The following is a 15,936-nucleotide window of genomic DNA, read 5'->3' as shown; positions in this document are numbered from 1 at the left end:
ATGTCATCACCCGTGCCTTCTGACCTTCATGAACTCCCAAAGGTGGAGAACTGGTGGGGATTTGCTATTCTTTTCCGGTGGGAGGGCTTCTGGTATAGATCTCATACACTAGAAGCAGCCATAGCTGCTAAATCAAGTTTCCAAGCTGAAGATGATCATGTGGTGCTAGCATCTCAACCCAAGGCAGGAACTGCCTGGCTTAAAAGCCTTGTTTTTTGCATTATAAATAGCAATGCCATGTATCAGGATGATCCTTTGGCAAAAACATTTCCACATGACCTGATTCCTTCTATCTGGAGTCCAATCATCAATTCATCAAGCAGTCCACCAAAGGTATATCACGTTCACAGACCTTACAGAATGCTACCTGATTCCATCAAAAAAATCAAGGTGTACGATTGTATATATTACTCGAGATCCCAAGGATGTGCTGGCTTCATTATGACACTTGTGTAAGCATCCTTTTACAAGTATGTGCAGTAGGCATCCTTAATATTTCCATGCCTTAGGGACAGTATCCGTCCAAGCTAGAACCTTGAAATTTCTTGCTAGTGATTCCATCAAGACGCTCTTTCATCTCTGGTAGAGGTGATTTGTCCAATCCCCTTCACTACAGAATTGGGCAAATCACCTCTCACCAGGGATGGAAAGTCTTGATGGAATCACTAGCAAGAAATTTCCAGGTTTTGGCTTGGACAGATACTATCCCTAAGGCATGGAAATATTAAGGATGCCTACTGCACATACTTGTAAAAGGATGGGTTTGCTTGTTTGTACAATTTCGACCCAACTTGGTGATTGAAACAGCTTCTCTATGGTCCAAAGAACACACTCATGGGTTTTAATTAGACCAAAAAATATCAAGAAAATTAAAATTCAAAGCTTGTGTTTTCGGATTTGATTAATGTCCAAGTCCGACTTATCTGGTTAATTTCATGCATTAATAAGATTTTCAAATAAGTTTTTTGAACCGTTCTCAACATTTCTATCCTTTTTATTGTGGTTTGGTTGCAAGTAATCAAAGTTCCTTGATTTTAGGCTTAGGGTCTATGTTTCAATTGAGACGATTTGATTCCTTACTTTTATCTGTTGATAAGCAGAAATTGATGCTGTAACTGTCATTCTCATATTCATTAGAGTAAATTTTATCAAAAAAAAAAAAAAAAAATTGTTCCAAAACTTTCTAGAATGAATTCCAACACTTTTCTGACGTCCTTTTCCGAAATCAACATGGGCAGACCACCCGAATATAGGTCGGGTTCGGTTGTTTGTTGTGCTGGACCAGCTACCTAGATCCGTTCTTCTATGTTGGGCCAAGCCGCACCTTCTCTCTAATTTACATGTTTTGTTTTCTTTATCTATTTTAATAATTTTTGAACAATATATATACACATATACACTATATGTGTGTGCGGGTATGTGTGCTGTTTTCCCAAAAATTCAAGAATTTGAAACTATGTCAACTAATTTGATTTGATATCTAATAAACACGGCCACATTTTGGATATTTTCTTGGGATAATTTTGGAAACCTCCCCTGAGGTTTCTAATAATTTCACTTGGCTCCCTTAAGGTTTTAAAAATTACACCTACCTCCTTTGCCCATTTAAAATGATAATACTAACCTTAATATTTTAATAAAACTCCCTTGTTGCCATGTTTATACAAAGGATGGATTTTATAATTTTTTTTCCTTTTTCCTTCTTGTTCATTTCTTTAATATTTCAATAGAAGTATAGAAGAACTATCAATGTTATCCCAAGTATCTATCTAGATCAAACTTAAACTAATAATATTTTTTGATAACTTTTAATGTCACCCAATTTTTTAGTAGCTCTTTTTTAGTATCAAAATCCAGAATAATTAAAAACAAATGGCCCAAAATCTCTGCCAAACTGTGGTAGTTCCATCACTAAACTAGTCCATAAATTTTTATTAAAAATATAGTCCATAAACTTAAAAAAAAAAGATAGCACTTTTTCCTCTATCTTAAAAAGAATCTATATCCCCAATAAAACACTATAAAAAATAGCCTATTATAGCAAAAGATTTATTGTTATAGTTGATTATCAAATAACAAATATTGGCATGAAATACTTGAGACTCTTTTTCTCTTATAATTGTGCCACATTATTTTATAATTGTTTAGAAGAGCAAATTAAACTTTATAAGATAAGGGCATTTTAGGGCATTCATTAAATTTTTTTACCCTATTTTAAGGTTTGGTTACCGAAGTGTCAAATTAAGGCAGAAAAATGTAATTTTTAAAACTTCAAGGGAACTAAAAAGAAATTATCCCTGCAATTTTCTTTTCTAGTATTTTCTAGTTTTAAAGTTTTCCATTCATGTAACTTGGTCAAAAGGTCCCTACTAATTTCCCATTTGCTAATTTGAGCCCCTAATTTCATTTGCTATTTAATTTCTAAACTTCCTAAACATTTTAGTTCTACCCCAAACTTTTTCTAATTTTTGCTATTAAGTCCCCAACATATCTTTAACTTTAAAATTATGATTTTTTTTGTTTTCCTCAATTGCTATATTACCTTTATATATGCAACGAAAAACACACCCTATCTCTGTAGCACATTTTCCCCTTTTTTCACGTCAATTTCTCCTTGCATGTGCTTTAGTACGTGGCCAAAAACATGTAATAAGAAATTAAAAGCTATTTTAATTGCAAACATTTAGTTTAAATTTACCAGCTTAATTTTAATTTCAAAACCATGAATGCTTTTCCAAATGTTTATATTATATAAACAAAAACATAGTTAGGTACTCACATATATTATTGGATAAAAAAGAATGGTTAATATAGTCCAATAAGTCCAGTGAGTTAGCCATGGTCCAAACTTTTCAAGCCCGTCTATCTCTCGAAAATTGAAAAAGAAATTAGAAAATGACAAAAAAAAAGAGAAGGAAAGAGAAAAAATGAAAAACAGAAACAATGTAGTTATAGATGTATTGATATACAAATGCACAAATGTAAAAAGGGATAATTTCAAAAACGTTGCTTGAGGTTTTTAACAATTTCACCTAATTCCTTGAGATTTGAAAAATTTCACGTACCTCTCCTGAATTTACCATTTTGGTAACAAAACTATTTAATGGTCAAAATGTTGAATGAATAACACAAAATGTCCTCATGAAATTGTGAAATTCATTTTTCCATCTTATAAAATTATTTAAAACTATGGAATATGCACAAAATTTCAAACTTATTTTTAACCCTCATCTCTATTATTTTAAACCTTTCCTGTTACCATATCTTAAATTAGTACCATTAAAACCATGACCATTACAATCATCGATCCCTAAATTTTAAAACCTCAGTTGAAATTAAAAAAAAAACACTATTAAACTCAAAAATTTACAATAATTGCATTAATACAACATTTTATCCCTCAAATGTTGAAGTACCAGTATTAGCCCTAACCTTTTAAAACCCAACTTACATCTTCTTCTATTCATGTCTAGATCCTCCAAGTAAAGCTAAAATTAATTTATAATATGTTATAATTGCATTTAGGACATAATTGATTACTCCACGAGTGAATTTTATTTTTGTTTTCATTAAATATCTAATTGTATGATGCATTCATATAAACAAGATTAGGACTAGATTGCTTAATTGCATGAAAGATATTAATATGTTAAGGCTATTATGGTCATTTTGTAGGGACAAGCGAGGTAAGTGTAATATTGAAAAACTTAAGAATACTAGGTAAAATTGTTAGAAACTTCGAGGGATGTTTTTGAAATTATCCCATGTAAAAATATAGAGCTAGAGGCTTGTTACAAATGTAGGGCATGAAGCTTGGCCACCTGTCTTGATCTTGCAACTCTAAATCTTCTAAACAGTTTCACATTTCAATTCGAACTTCTCTTCCTTTCACCTGTTATCCTTTTGCAATTAGGAGAAGAAGAAGGCCAGGAGTCAGAAAGATGGAGAACCAAGGAGTTAATCAAACAGGTGACTTTACAATCTTTCTTTAAAATTAAGCATGCTTCCTGTAAATTTATGGCGCTTATATATTCATGTTATTGAGTGTTAAGCGCTGAATCTTTTTATTATTCCTGCAAGTAGGATGCATGTAGAGGCGCCATCTAAATCCATTTAATGATCCATGCATATCCACCTCATTTAAATAGTTTTGGATCACTAAAAAAAATTTAAGTGAATACTAATGAATATCCATATAATTCTATCCTTATGAGTTTTGAGTGGTTTTAAGTTGCTAATCCCTTTATAAAATAATGACCTTAAAAAATGACAAGATCCAAATAGCTTGATATTCATCACCCATTAAAGTCCATTCGATTTACTATTTGGATTTACGTGGATTAAATCACTTAAATCATGAATCACAAATATGGACCATTAATGATCCATATCACCCTTTTGGAATGCTCCAGATACATGAGTTGGAGTAGTTGATAAAATCAAGCCAAATGTTCTCCAGACACATGAGTTGGAGTGGTTGATAAAATCAAGCTAAATGTTCTAGTACTGTAGCTAGTACATTAAAAACTAGATCATAAGCATGCGACTGAGCCGTTAATGTGTTACTGACTTTAATACACAAATGCTGTATCTCACAATCTTTATGTGTTCATGGATGCTATATGAAAACAAAGACCTATCACTTGTGATGATCATAATTCATTGGTGAGACATATTTCTGTTTGGTTTGAAACTGATTAATTAGTAAAATATTGTGGGCGGGTCCTCAAGTGACTTTTAAAAATTCATTTAGTTTCTTATTTTTAAAAAATTATTTTGTTGTGTTCTCGACTTATTTTGATATCTTTATTTAGATATTTTAGGCCCAAAAATGTTGGAAATCCAAAACAAGTCTTGAGCTACTTTTAGATTGTGATTTTGACCTATTTTTTTTGAGCCAAAAAAAATATCCATTAGATTTTAACATAAATACTAAACTACCTAAACGTTTGATAACTTTTTTTGCCATATGTTTCTCTCCATCTTCCTCCGATTCTCATCCTACTTCTAAATATGTCTTTGATCCCCAATTTGGTCATGCTATTTTCAAAGATGGCTTTTCAACCTTTTCCGAGAACACCAGTGCATTCATCGAAATAGCTTTTATAATAGTAAATGAGAGCACGAGCTATTATGAATGATTCAATTTTTAAAACTCAATTTTACAAAATTAAAATCATTTAAGAACAGGCCCTATGTATTGGTAAGTTTAATTTAGTTTTTTTTTTAGTGTAAACAGGGAGGAGGTATAATTAAAGAAACGAGGAGGAGGAAGGGATATTTGAATCCAGAATCTCAAGAACTTTTGTATTGGTTAGTTTAAAGATATTGATAAGTAAACCTTAACCAAAGCATTCAGTAGGGGCCATCATTTAGCCAAAAAAGAAGGGAAAAGAGCAAAAACAGAATAACAAAAATGTTTGGGCTAAGTCCATCATTTAGCAAACAGGTGTAAAGTTGATATTATCATCATACATTTTACTTTTGCCTCCCAAATATTTCAAAAATCTTATTTATTTACAAAATAAACTTCTTAACTCAACAACTACTTTGATATTTAATCTTTACCCTACAAACTTACGAATATGGTTTTCTAATGGTATTATTATCATCAATTTCATGTTTGCCTCCCAAAACTAGAAATGCTGGTTGTGTCAATAGTCTAAATGTACAAAATTCACCGGTATCTCTTGCATTTGGTAACAAATGAGCTCAACGACCAAATTACATCATCGACCTTGTCTCCAGGCCATGCAAAAGACGAACTGCCAAAGGTGGAAAAATGGTGGGGGTTTGTTGATCTTTATGAGTACGATGGCTTTTGGTACAGAAATGATTGGTTGGAAGGAGCCATAGCTGCTAAATCAAATTTGCAGGCTCAAGACAATGATGTTTTGCTTTCATCTCAACCAAAATCAGGGACTACCTGGCTTAAAGCTCTTATGGTCTCCATTATGGGCAGTCATGCTGCTCAGACTTTCAACAATATCAATGATGCCAAGGATCAGTATGACCTTTTGGAAGAAAATTTTCCTCACGACTTGATTCCATCTCTGGAGTCACTATGGCACTGGGAAATTTTTTCGAACCCATTAAGAGCATCAGAAAACCCAATACAATGCCCAACTTTAAAAGGTCAACCAAGATTACATCAAACTCATGTACCTTATTCAATGTTGTCTGAATCGGTCAAAAACTCAGGTTGTAAGATTGTATACATTACTCGAGATCCCAAAGATGTACTGGTGTCACTATGGCACTTCCTCAATGCAGCTAAGAAACCCGAGGTGCCGCCATATTCTATGGAAGATGCCTTTGATAGTTTCCGTAAAGGAGTTCACGCCTCTGGACCTTTCCATGATCATGTTCTTGGCTACTGGAAAGAAAGCTTAGCCAGGCCTGATAAGATACTCTTTCTGAGGTACGAGGACATGAAAATGAACCCCAGAGGTGAGGTGACTAAGCTGGCTTCATTTCTTGGTCGCCCTTTTATTAATGATGATGAGGCTGATAGGATTATATCGAGATGCAGTCTTGAAAGGCTCAAAAATATGCAGGTAAACAAGGAAGGATGTACATTCAATGGGATGCCTAGGAGTTCCTTCTTCAGGCGTGGTGTTGTTGGGGATTGGAAAAATCTCTTTACACCAGAAATGAAGGAACGTCTCGATGAAATCACTCGCAAGAAATTTCAAGGGTCTGGTTTGGATATATACTATCCTTAATCTAATCAAACTAGAAAGGCATGCAACACCAATTTCTCTTACATACATGAACCGCTGATGGTGCTTCTTTTTTTTTTTTTCTGTTTCAATTTGATGTTTTAATGTTCATTCCAAAGAAATTATTAATTGAATATCCTCAATTAGTACCAATTCATGGTTGACATGGAAATTAATGTCATTTTCCCGATCACATATACAAAGTATTGTAAGCATTGAGTATGATTCCGAAGGGATTTACGCAAGTGGTTTGGAAGGAAATCAACGACTTGAATAAAGCTATCTTTTCAGTATGATGTCAAAATCATTTTTCTTTTCAAATACCTTGTTGTATTAATGGTTATATTACCTATTTAAGATTTTGATGACTGTGTGTGAAAATTTATATAATGTAAAAGAAAGGGGGAAAAGTGTGAAATTGCAGTAGCAAATCCTTTGCAAAACAAAAACAAAAACAAAAAGAATAAAAGAAGGAGAAGAAGAAAGGAGGTCATAAGTTATCAACCCATTCATTTCTAAGTACAACTCTCGTCGAGCATTTGAATTAGTGATTGAGTTTTATTTTTTTCTATTTAATGTTAATATTGCAACAAGAAACTGTTACAGTGAAAACATTAAAAATAAAAAATCCGTTTGATGATTATAATTGATAATTAGACACTAGGGGAGTTACAGATGGCATTGCTATGTCCTCTTCTACTTGCAAGTAGGGAACTCTATGATAAAATTTTAGCTCAACATACTATGTAGTCAGATTATTATTTTGAGAAAAATGCTTTCCTCTAATTAACTTATATAAAGGCCAGTGATATATAGTTGTCCATAGTTTATATGAAATTTTGAATATTGTCTACTTCATAGCCCTTTTTTTAATTGTTGTATCTCGCTTGTGAAAATTTATGCATCGTACACAAAAGAATATCATTTGATAGAGAAAGTTTACAAAATATTATTTGAAAGTTTACAATTACAAATTACGCATTTGGGGTCAAGATTAGATGTAAAATCAAACAATACCATTGGAAATTATGACAAAATAAAGTATTTGGTTTGGACCAAGTTGCAACAAAAATAGCAAAAACTAACATTGCGGTATCCTTTTATGTCGAATACTGTAAAAAGTTCCCTAACTCATAGAAGTGTCAAAATAAATGACTTGGATAGGTTTGGACAGGTCATAATTGGGTCAACCCATTTATAACCTCTCGCAATCCTTTTTGCCTGGTGCGGAAACTAGCAATAGCCTCTCGCGATCGGGAACAAACATTTTAAATTCAGGAAAAGCAAAAATCCCTGCTACTTACGTTACTCTGTTCCCAACCAATACTAATACTACTTTCCTACTAAAGAGAGATTCCCCAAATCGACAAAAGGTAAGCCAGTACAAAAGGAAACCGAATATCTTGGAAAAGGACTTCAATTTGAACCGGAAACTGCCTCGAGCGCCAAATCCCGATCTTTTCGGACTTGAGGCTGGACTTAGGCGCGGCTACTTGGAACAGGCCAAGAATCTTGATTAAACCACTATTTACTCCTTTTTTTGCCGTATCCCTACAACCAGTACCTCAACTAATACCAATGTACACTGGCTTCATATTCCCACAACCAGTACCAGTGTACATTGCCTAATATAAGAAAAATAAAAAAAAATGGCACAAATAATACAAAAAATGATTAGATTTTCTTGAGGTACTTTCCATATTCTTGTCTTTTAGCCCGTATACACAATTTATTATGTAATAAAGCCAAAATGTCTTGGATATGTATAAGATTAATTTTATAAACTGACAGTGTTTTATCAGTTTTGGATGAATGATAATTATATAAAATCTAAATTTGAAATCTAATTTTTGCACATGTATTATGAATTTAACGGTAATAGTACATATATTATCAACGTATAAAAAATTTATTCGATATGTATATACTTTTTATGGCAATTTACTAATGCATTCTAGTCGAGTACCAACCATATGTTTTGCAAAGGTACGATTTTACTTGGAAATGTTTGATAACTCTACCTAAAACTATTAGAAAGTATATATTAATGTTCGACTGTGGTATTTTTCACTTAAACTTACAATGATCTTTTAACTTCAAAAAAATCACTATTTTAGTTGTTATAACTATAACAAATTTTCATTGACTTGGATTTACCATCGTTGATTCTGGAACTCCACCCCTTTTGTGAACATGTACAATGTTAGGATTATGCACAATTACTTTCCAAACCAAAAATAAAACTTTAGAAGTCCAAGAGTAAGCAAGATCGAACTATTTTAGGTAGGTATATGTTTTTCTGAGAATCGTAATCACATTTTAAAATCTAACTCTAGTTTAAGGGGGTTTGATATTTGCACAATACCACCAATTGGTATGTTTATTTCAAGATCTAATGTAAAACTAAACAAGATTGGTGTTGTAAAGCGTGACCAATATAAAAACTTTTCCTCACACCAATTTGCTTTTCCGAAAGTAACAATATGCTAGCAGTTTAAGTGTTTAACTTGATCCTATAAAATGTTCATCACCTCATATAATAAACAGAGATACCGCAAACAATTTACCTGATCCCATTTCGATAATTTTTAAAAGTTTCAGTATTTTAACAAAATTTTGTAAACCTCATTCATATAATCAAACATGAAAGGCAAATGAATAAATATTATCAGTATATATATAAGAGATATAGTAATGTTCCATACCTCCAGTTTGATTAGGTTAAGGATAGTATCCATTCAAACTAGATCTTGGAAGCCTGACATGAAACTTTTTCTGGAGAGAAATCTTGGCTAGGCCTGAAAAGGCTTGTTATGGTACTTTCCGTAACACAGCTAGGAAAATCCAGTGGTCGAACATGATCATGGAAGGTCCAAGGACATAGTTTCCTTTGCAGAAATTGTTGTAGGCATCTTCCATATGGATTGGGTTCCTCCTGGGTTTTCCTATCTGCATTTGGAAGCGCCAAAGCGACACCAGGACATCTCTGAGATCTCGGGTTATATGTAGACAATATTACACCCTAAGGTTTTGATGGACTCAGGCAACTTCCGTAGGGTCTGTGGGTGCATTGAAAATTGGGCTCCGGAGGGATGGAATCATGTTGTGGGAAAATTTTTCTGCCAAAGGATCATATAAATCCTTGGGACAAAGTCAATGACATGATTTGGTTTTCTGATTGGATAAAAATTGATGCAACTGCTAAGTCGTTTGACGAGGTTTAAACCTACGCTCCAAATTTTAACCTAATTCCCTCGTTCACTGCAAGTATACAGATCGTAGTTCGTAGTACTAGGGAGTTAGGATCGATCCCACGAGAATCACTATCAACTACTAAGGTTTTTTCGCTCACTCTATTATCTAAACTAATCAAGAATGTTAACTAAGTAAAACCACCAAAATGCTAAAACTAATGCAAGGAAAATTAACAACTTGGTGAATCTCAATTAAACACAAATGTCCTAGGGTCTAGAATCCACTAAATGTACCTAATTATGGATGAAATAGCCAATTATCACTCATGTTCTTGTCTTGCTAAGGATGCATTTCACTCAAACTATCGGAACTTGCTCTCGCCAATGAACCAAACTTGGCCAACACTATAGTTTCCCTTCTCTCTTGGTGAAATCTAAAGTGAAACCTTAATCTAGATCGAGAAATGCCAAAAACATCGACCTAAGTGTACTACTACTTTCGTGTGCCTATTTCTTAGGTTCCATCTATTCCATTTCCATCATTGTTGACTACTCTCATAGATTAACAATAACTAGCATGGCTTGTAAATGGTGATCAAGCATTCACAAGTGTTGAAACAAGAATAAATGAACTAGCAAGTACAAGATATAGCAATAATCAACTTTATTTAACCATAATCAAGGCACAAATAGTTTCACTTACCCCTAGAACAAGAAGATTTAGCTAGATATAGTAGATTTAACAACAAACTTCATGTCTTCAATGTAACTAAACATTAGTGAAACAATAAAGAGAGTAAAGAGAAAGAAATTCTTATTCAAGTGAAGAAACAAGATTTTCAAATTTCATCATCTTCGTTACCATCAAAAATACATTGTTACATCAAGAGTTCTTCAAGCGTTTAGGAGGATTTGATTTGCCAACGGATCTTTTAGAACGAACCATTGACCTAGGGAGCTTGGAACATTCGCCAAAAAAAATTTCAAAAATTAAGAAAAGCACGTTCCTCAAAAGGAAATCATCACCAAGTAGCATGAATAATCCTAATAATATGCATTATACCCTCAAAACATTATAATCAAGATAACTCATGAGTTCCTTAATTATTCTAGAATTTGCATGTTAGAAATTGCATGTACCATTATACCATAAGGTCAGAATTCACAATAAGTTTCATATATCGAAAACTAAGCACTTATACATCATAAAAATGCTATTAAGGCCAACAAAAAGCATAATGAAACTTAACAAATTGCTCATGAAAATTACCTATTTATTAAAAAACTTAAGAAATGGCATTTTTCTTAATTCCCAACATTCCACCAACTCCAACCAAAGTGGGCAAATTAACATGTTTATGAAAGTTAAATGAGCTTAACCAAATATCAAAACAACAACGAGCTTCACCAAAAATTTATCAAGAATTTGTCCACAAATACAAGAAAGTTCAATATGGTGAAATTAGAATGAGCCAAATAACGTCAAAGAACATGCTTGGGATTTGTAGAGTACTGAAATGCAAAGCAATTAGTGCAAGAATTCCTAAAAATTAAGCTCCAAACAACGCCAAATTGAAGAAATGACAACCTAGAACCCTAATTTTCTTGACTCAATTCTCTAAAAATTGGTGTTTTCGATGAGTGATGATGCTAGAATGTTGTTCACAAGTTGTTTTTGAGTGATTGTGTGATGAATTTAAGGAGTTTATATGGTGGAAATTTGGAATTTGAGGAAGTAGGTTTGAAATGTGGAACTTGTTTGTGAGAAAGGAAGAAGAGAATGAAGAGAAAACCTGCAGTTTACCTTCTTAAAACTGCTGTTCGACGCGAAACCGCGGGCGAATTCTCTATGGTTACTACTGCAGCTTGTGGGCAGTGGCTAAAAGATTTTTTTTTTGTTGCCCTGGTGAAACCGTGCACGGTTACTTCCGTAGTTTCTATCCAGTGCGTTTGGAAAAGAATTTTAGTTGCCCTGGTGACACCGTGAATCGAATCCCTCGAGGGTTTCTCTGAGGGATTGTAGGCAGTGGCTCAGAATCAGTCTCTTTGTCCAACACTTAGAAAAAATATCCTCCAAATCAACTTCCTTTTGTTCAAACAAGGTCATTTTAACCCTTAACAATGCACTTACACTTCACTCACCATATTTAACTCAAGACACACATATACATGCATTATAAACTAGTATTAACATCAATTGTTCAAAATGCATGTAACGTCTAAAATGTATAATATAAACATGAAAACTCTCTCAATGCTTAATCTAAAAGCACAGACGGAATATTGGCCATGTTTGCGACTCTCCTTGATATTGTGACCTACAAAATAGATAAAACACAAATTACATTATGTAAATATGAAAACACACAAAAATATAAGAAAAATACTAAATTATTGGGTTGCCTCCCAACCAACGCTTTGTTTAAAGTTGGTAAACTCGACTTTTTACCATTCATTTTAAATGAAGAAATGAGTCTCCAAAGGAGTAAACTACCCCTTTCGGAACTATTTCACCTGCTAAACAAGCCTTCAATCCCTGTCCATTCACCTTAGATGGCTCACTTTTACCATTTGAAATCTCTACTGCTCCATAAGTAAAAACTCTTGTGATCTCAAATGGACCAGACCACCTAGATTTCAGTTTGCCCGTAAACAATCTAAAGCGTGAATTATAAAGTAGCACTTTTTTTCAAAAATTAACCGTTACGGCGACATCTCCAATGAAGTCTTAAAAGCCGTCCTGTAAACCCATAATGCATCATCTGATTTTCTCGCCTAATCCTTCCTCGATTTGTTCACCGTTTTCTCAAAAATGAGTTTAAACTCACGGTTGGCCAACTCCACTTGGCCATTTGCTTGAGAGTAGTAAGCAAGTGAAATTTATGCCTGCAACCATATTTAAACAATAAAGTGTCAAATTATTTATTACAAAAATACTTACTTTCGTCGCTTATAATGGCTTTTGGAACTCCAAAACTGCAAAATATATTCTTTAATTTAAGTACAACTTTAGCATCATTAGTAGGTGATGCAACAGCTTCTACCATTTGGACACATAACCAACTGTTACAAGTATGTTATTATTATAAGAACTCGGAAAGGGCCCCATAAAGTCTATACCCCACACATCAAATACTTCTATACCTCCATATAAATAGTTAAAGGCATTTCATTCTTTCTAAAAATAATGTCAATTCTTTGACATTCATCACAACTTTTGACAAAATTTCTACCATTTTGGTACATAGTTGGTCAAGAAAAACTTGATCACCACACATTTGCCATTATTTTTTATGTATTAAAATGTCTATCGATTTCAAGACTATGATAATGCAATAAAATACCATGTACCTCTTTTTTGGATATACCCTTTTTTATTATCCCATCAGCACAGTGTTTGTAAAAGAATGGCTCCTCCTAGAAGTAATGCTTAGTATCATGAAGGAATTTCTTCCTTTGGTGATAGTTCATTTTCCTTGGAATTACTCCACTAACTACATAGTTAACTAAATCGGCATACCAAGACGACTTTTTGACTGCTAACAAGAATTCATCCGAGTACTCCTCCTTGATAGAAATTTGATCTTTCTGTGAGACATATTCAAGACAAGAACTATGGTTTGCCACTAGATTCTCTGATCCTTTCTTATCCCTAATTTCTATGTCAAATTCCTGCAATAATAAAATCCAACGAATTAGTCGTGATTTTGCATCCTTCTTGCTCAATAAGTATTTCAAAACTGCATGATCCATATAAATGATAACTTTAGATCCTACTAAATAAGATCTAAATTTATCTAATGCAAAAATAACTGTCAAGAGCTATTTTTTCTGTAGTTGCATAGTTGAGTTGCGCTTCATTGAGCAGTCGACTTGCATAATAGATAACATGCAACCTCCCTTCTCGCTTTTGACCAAGACATGCTCCTACAGCAAAGTCACTAGCATCATATATCAACTCAAATGGCAAGTTCCAATCAAGTGATGATATAATTGGTGCAGATATCAGATCTTTCTTCAACCTATTAAATGCTAACAAACATTCATCAGTAAAATTGAAAGGGACATTCTTACTGAATAAATCACATAAGGGCTTAGTTATTTTGGAGAAATCTTTAATGAATCGCCTATAGAACCCTACATGTCCAACAAAGCTCCGGATTCTCTTAATGTTGCTAGGTGGGGGTTTCTTTTCAATCACTTCAACCTTAACTTTATCAACCTCAATACCCTTGGGAGAAATTTTGTACCCTAAAATGATCCCTTCTCTTATCATGAAATGACACTTCTCCCAATTGAAAACAAGGTTTGTTTCTTCACATTTCTACAAAATTAGATCCAAATTATTAAGACAATTATCAAAAGTTGATCCAAAGACAGAAAAATTATCCATAAAAATTTTCATAATTTTCTCAATATAATCTGAGAAAATCGCCATCATGCAACGTTGAAATGTAGTAGGGGCATTACATAATCCAAAAGGCATCCTGCTAAATGCGAATGTGTCATAGGGACAAGTGAATGTAGTCTTTTCTTGATCTTCAGAAGCAATGACTATCTAGCTATAACATGAGAAACCATCAAGAAAATAATAGAATTCATAACCCACTAATCTTTCCAAAATTTGATCAAGAAAAGGTAAGGAAAAATGATCTTTTTTGGTAGTAGAATTAAGCTTTCTATGATCTACACACACTCTCTATCCTACCACAAGTTAGAAGGAATCAATTCATCATTTTTACCATAAATTATGGTGATTCCACCTTTTTTTGACATAACATGTGTAAGATTTACCCATATGCTATTTGAAATAGGAAAAATTATACCTGCGTCCAACCATTTGAGAATTTCTAATCTTACTACCTCATTCATATTTGGATTTAGCCTTCTTTGACTCTCGATCACTGGTTTGTAATTTTCTTTCATCAAGATCCAGTGCATGCATATCGTGGGGCTAATACCTTTAATATCAGAGATGGTTCATCCTATAACCCTTAAATGTTTTCTCAAAACTCTAAGAAGCATCTCAAGTTGCTCCGCATTCAACTTAGCATTTACAATTATCGGCAATGTCTCATTCTCTCCAAGGAAAGCATACTTAAGGTGTTTTGGAAGCGGCTTGAGTTCCAACTTTGGCGCTTGTTCCTCTGATGGTGGTGGAAGTCTCTTATTAACTCCTAAACTCTCATATGAATTGCCTCTCTTGTAAGGTACTTAAACGTCTAAGTACTTGGCTATCTCTTCCATCTCTTCCTATTGCACACCCACGCCATTTGAATAAAAGTCAAGAGAATCATAGTCAAGGTTTACTCGACTTATCTCTTTGGTTAACTTTTCAATAATGCCAATAGATGAACATGATCAGAATAAGAGGGATATTTTTCCATTTTCCTCAAGTCAAATTCAACCTCCTCTTCATCAATTTGAAATTTTAGTTTATCATGCTTAACATCAATGATTGTACATGTAGTTGCCAAAAATAGTCTACCCAGAATAATAGGCATGTTCATATCCTCCTCCATATCTAAAACGACAAAATCAATCGAGATGATAAATTTTTATACTTTGATAAGTACATATTCTAGAATGCCTGATAGAAGAGTCGACTAACTGCAATGAAATGTTAGTGCGCTTCAACTCACTCAATCCTAATTGTCTAGCCACTGTCAAAGGGATTAAAGAGACACTAGCCCCTAAATCACATAAAGCTTTTGAAAATTCAACCTTATCAATGGTGCAAAGGATAGAGAAGCTTCTCGAATCCTTCAATTTAGGTGGCAATTTTTTCTGGATAATAGCACTGCACTTCTCAGTCAGTGCAATTATCTCATAGTCCTCCAACTTCCTCTTCTTGGTCATTATTTTTTTTAAAAATTTCGCATAGGAAGGAATCTGCAAAATAGTATCAATAAAGAGAATAGTAATATGCAAATGTTTAAAAATCTTCATAACCTTTTCAAATTCTTTATCAACCTTTGATTTCTTCAATCTCTCAGAGGTGGTGGAATAGGAATGATTTT

The 15,936-nt window shown here is 33.5% G+C and overlaps 2 protein-coding genes across 2 annotated transcripts; both read left to right on the top strand.

Moving 5' to 3' along the window:
* Positions 1–456, top strand: LOC113769362 (cytosolic sulfotransferase 13-like). The gene has a single exon (XM_027313818.1). The coding sequence runs from the start codon at positions 1–3 to the stop codon at positions 454–456; it is 456 nt and encodes a 151-aa protein (XP_027169619.1).
* Positions 457–5,666: 5,210 nt separating this feature from the next.
* Positions 5,667–6,772, top strand: LOC113769361 (cytosolic sulfotransferase 12-like). Its single transcript, XM_027313817.1, has one exon. The coding sequence runs from the start codon at positions 5,667–5,669 to the stop codon at positions 6,723–6,725; it is 1,059 nt and encodes a 352-aa protein (XP_027169618.1). The 3' UTR covers positions 6,726–6,772.
* The last annotated feature ends 9,164 nt before the right edge of the window (positions 6,773–15,936 follow it).

The sequence above is a fragment of the Coffea eugenioides genome, chromosome 4, assembly GCF_003713205.1.
Source record: "Coffea eugenioides isolate CCC68of chromosome 4, Ceug_1.0, whole genome shotgun sequence".
NCBI lineage: Eukaryota > Viridiplantae > Streptophyta > Magnoliopsida > Gentianales > Rubiaceae > Coffea > Coffea eugenioides.
The sequence above is the reverse complement of the archived record's forward strand: the minus strand, read 5'-3'. Positions and strand labels throughout refer to the sequence as shown.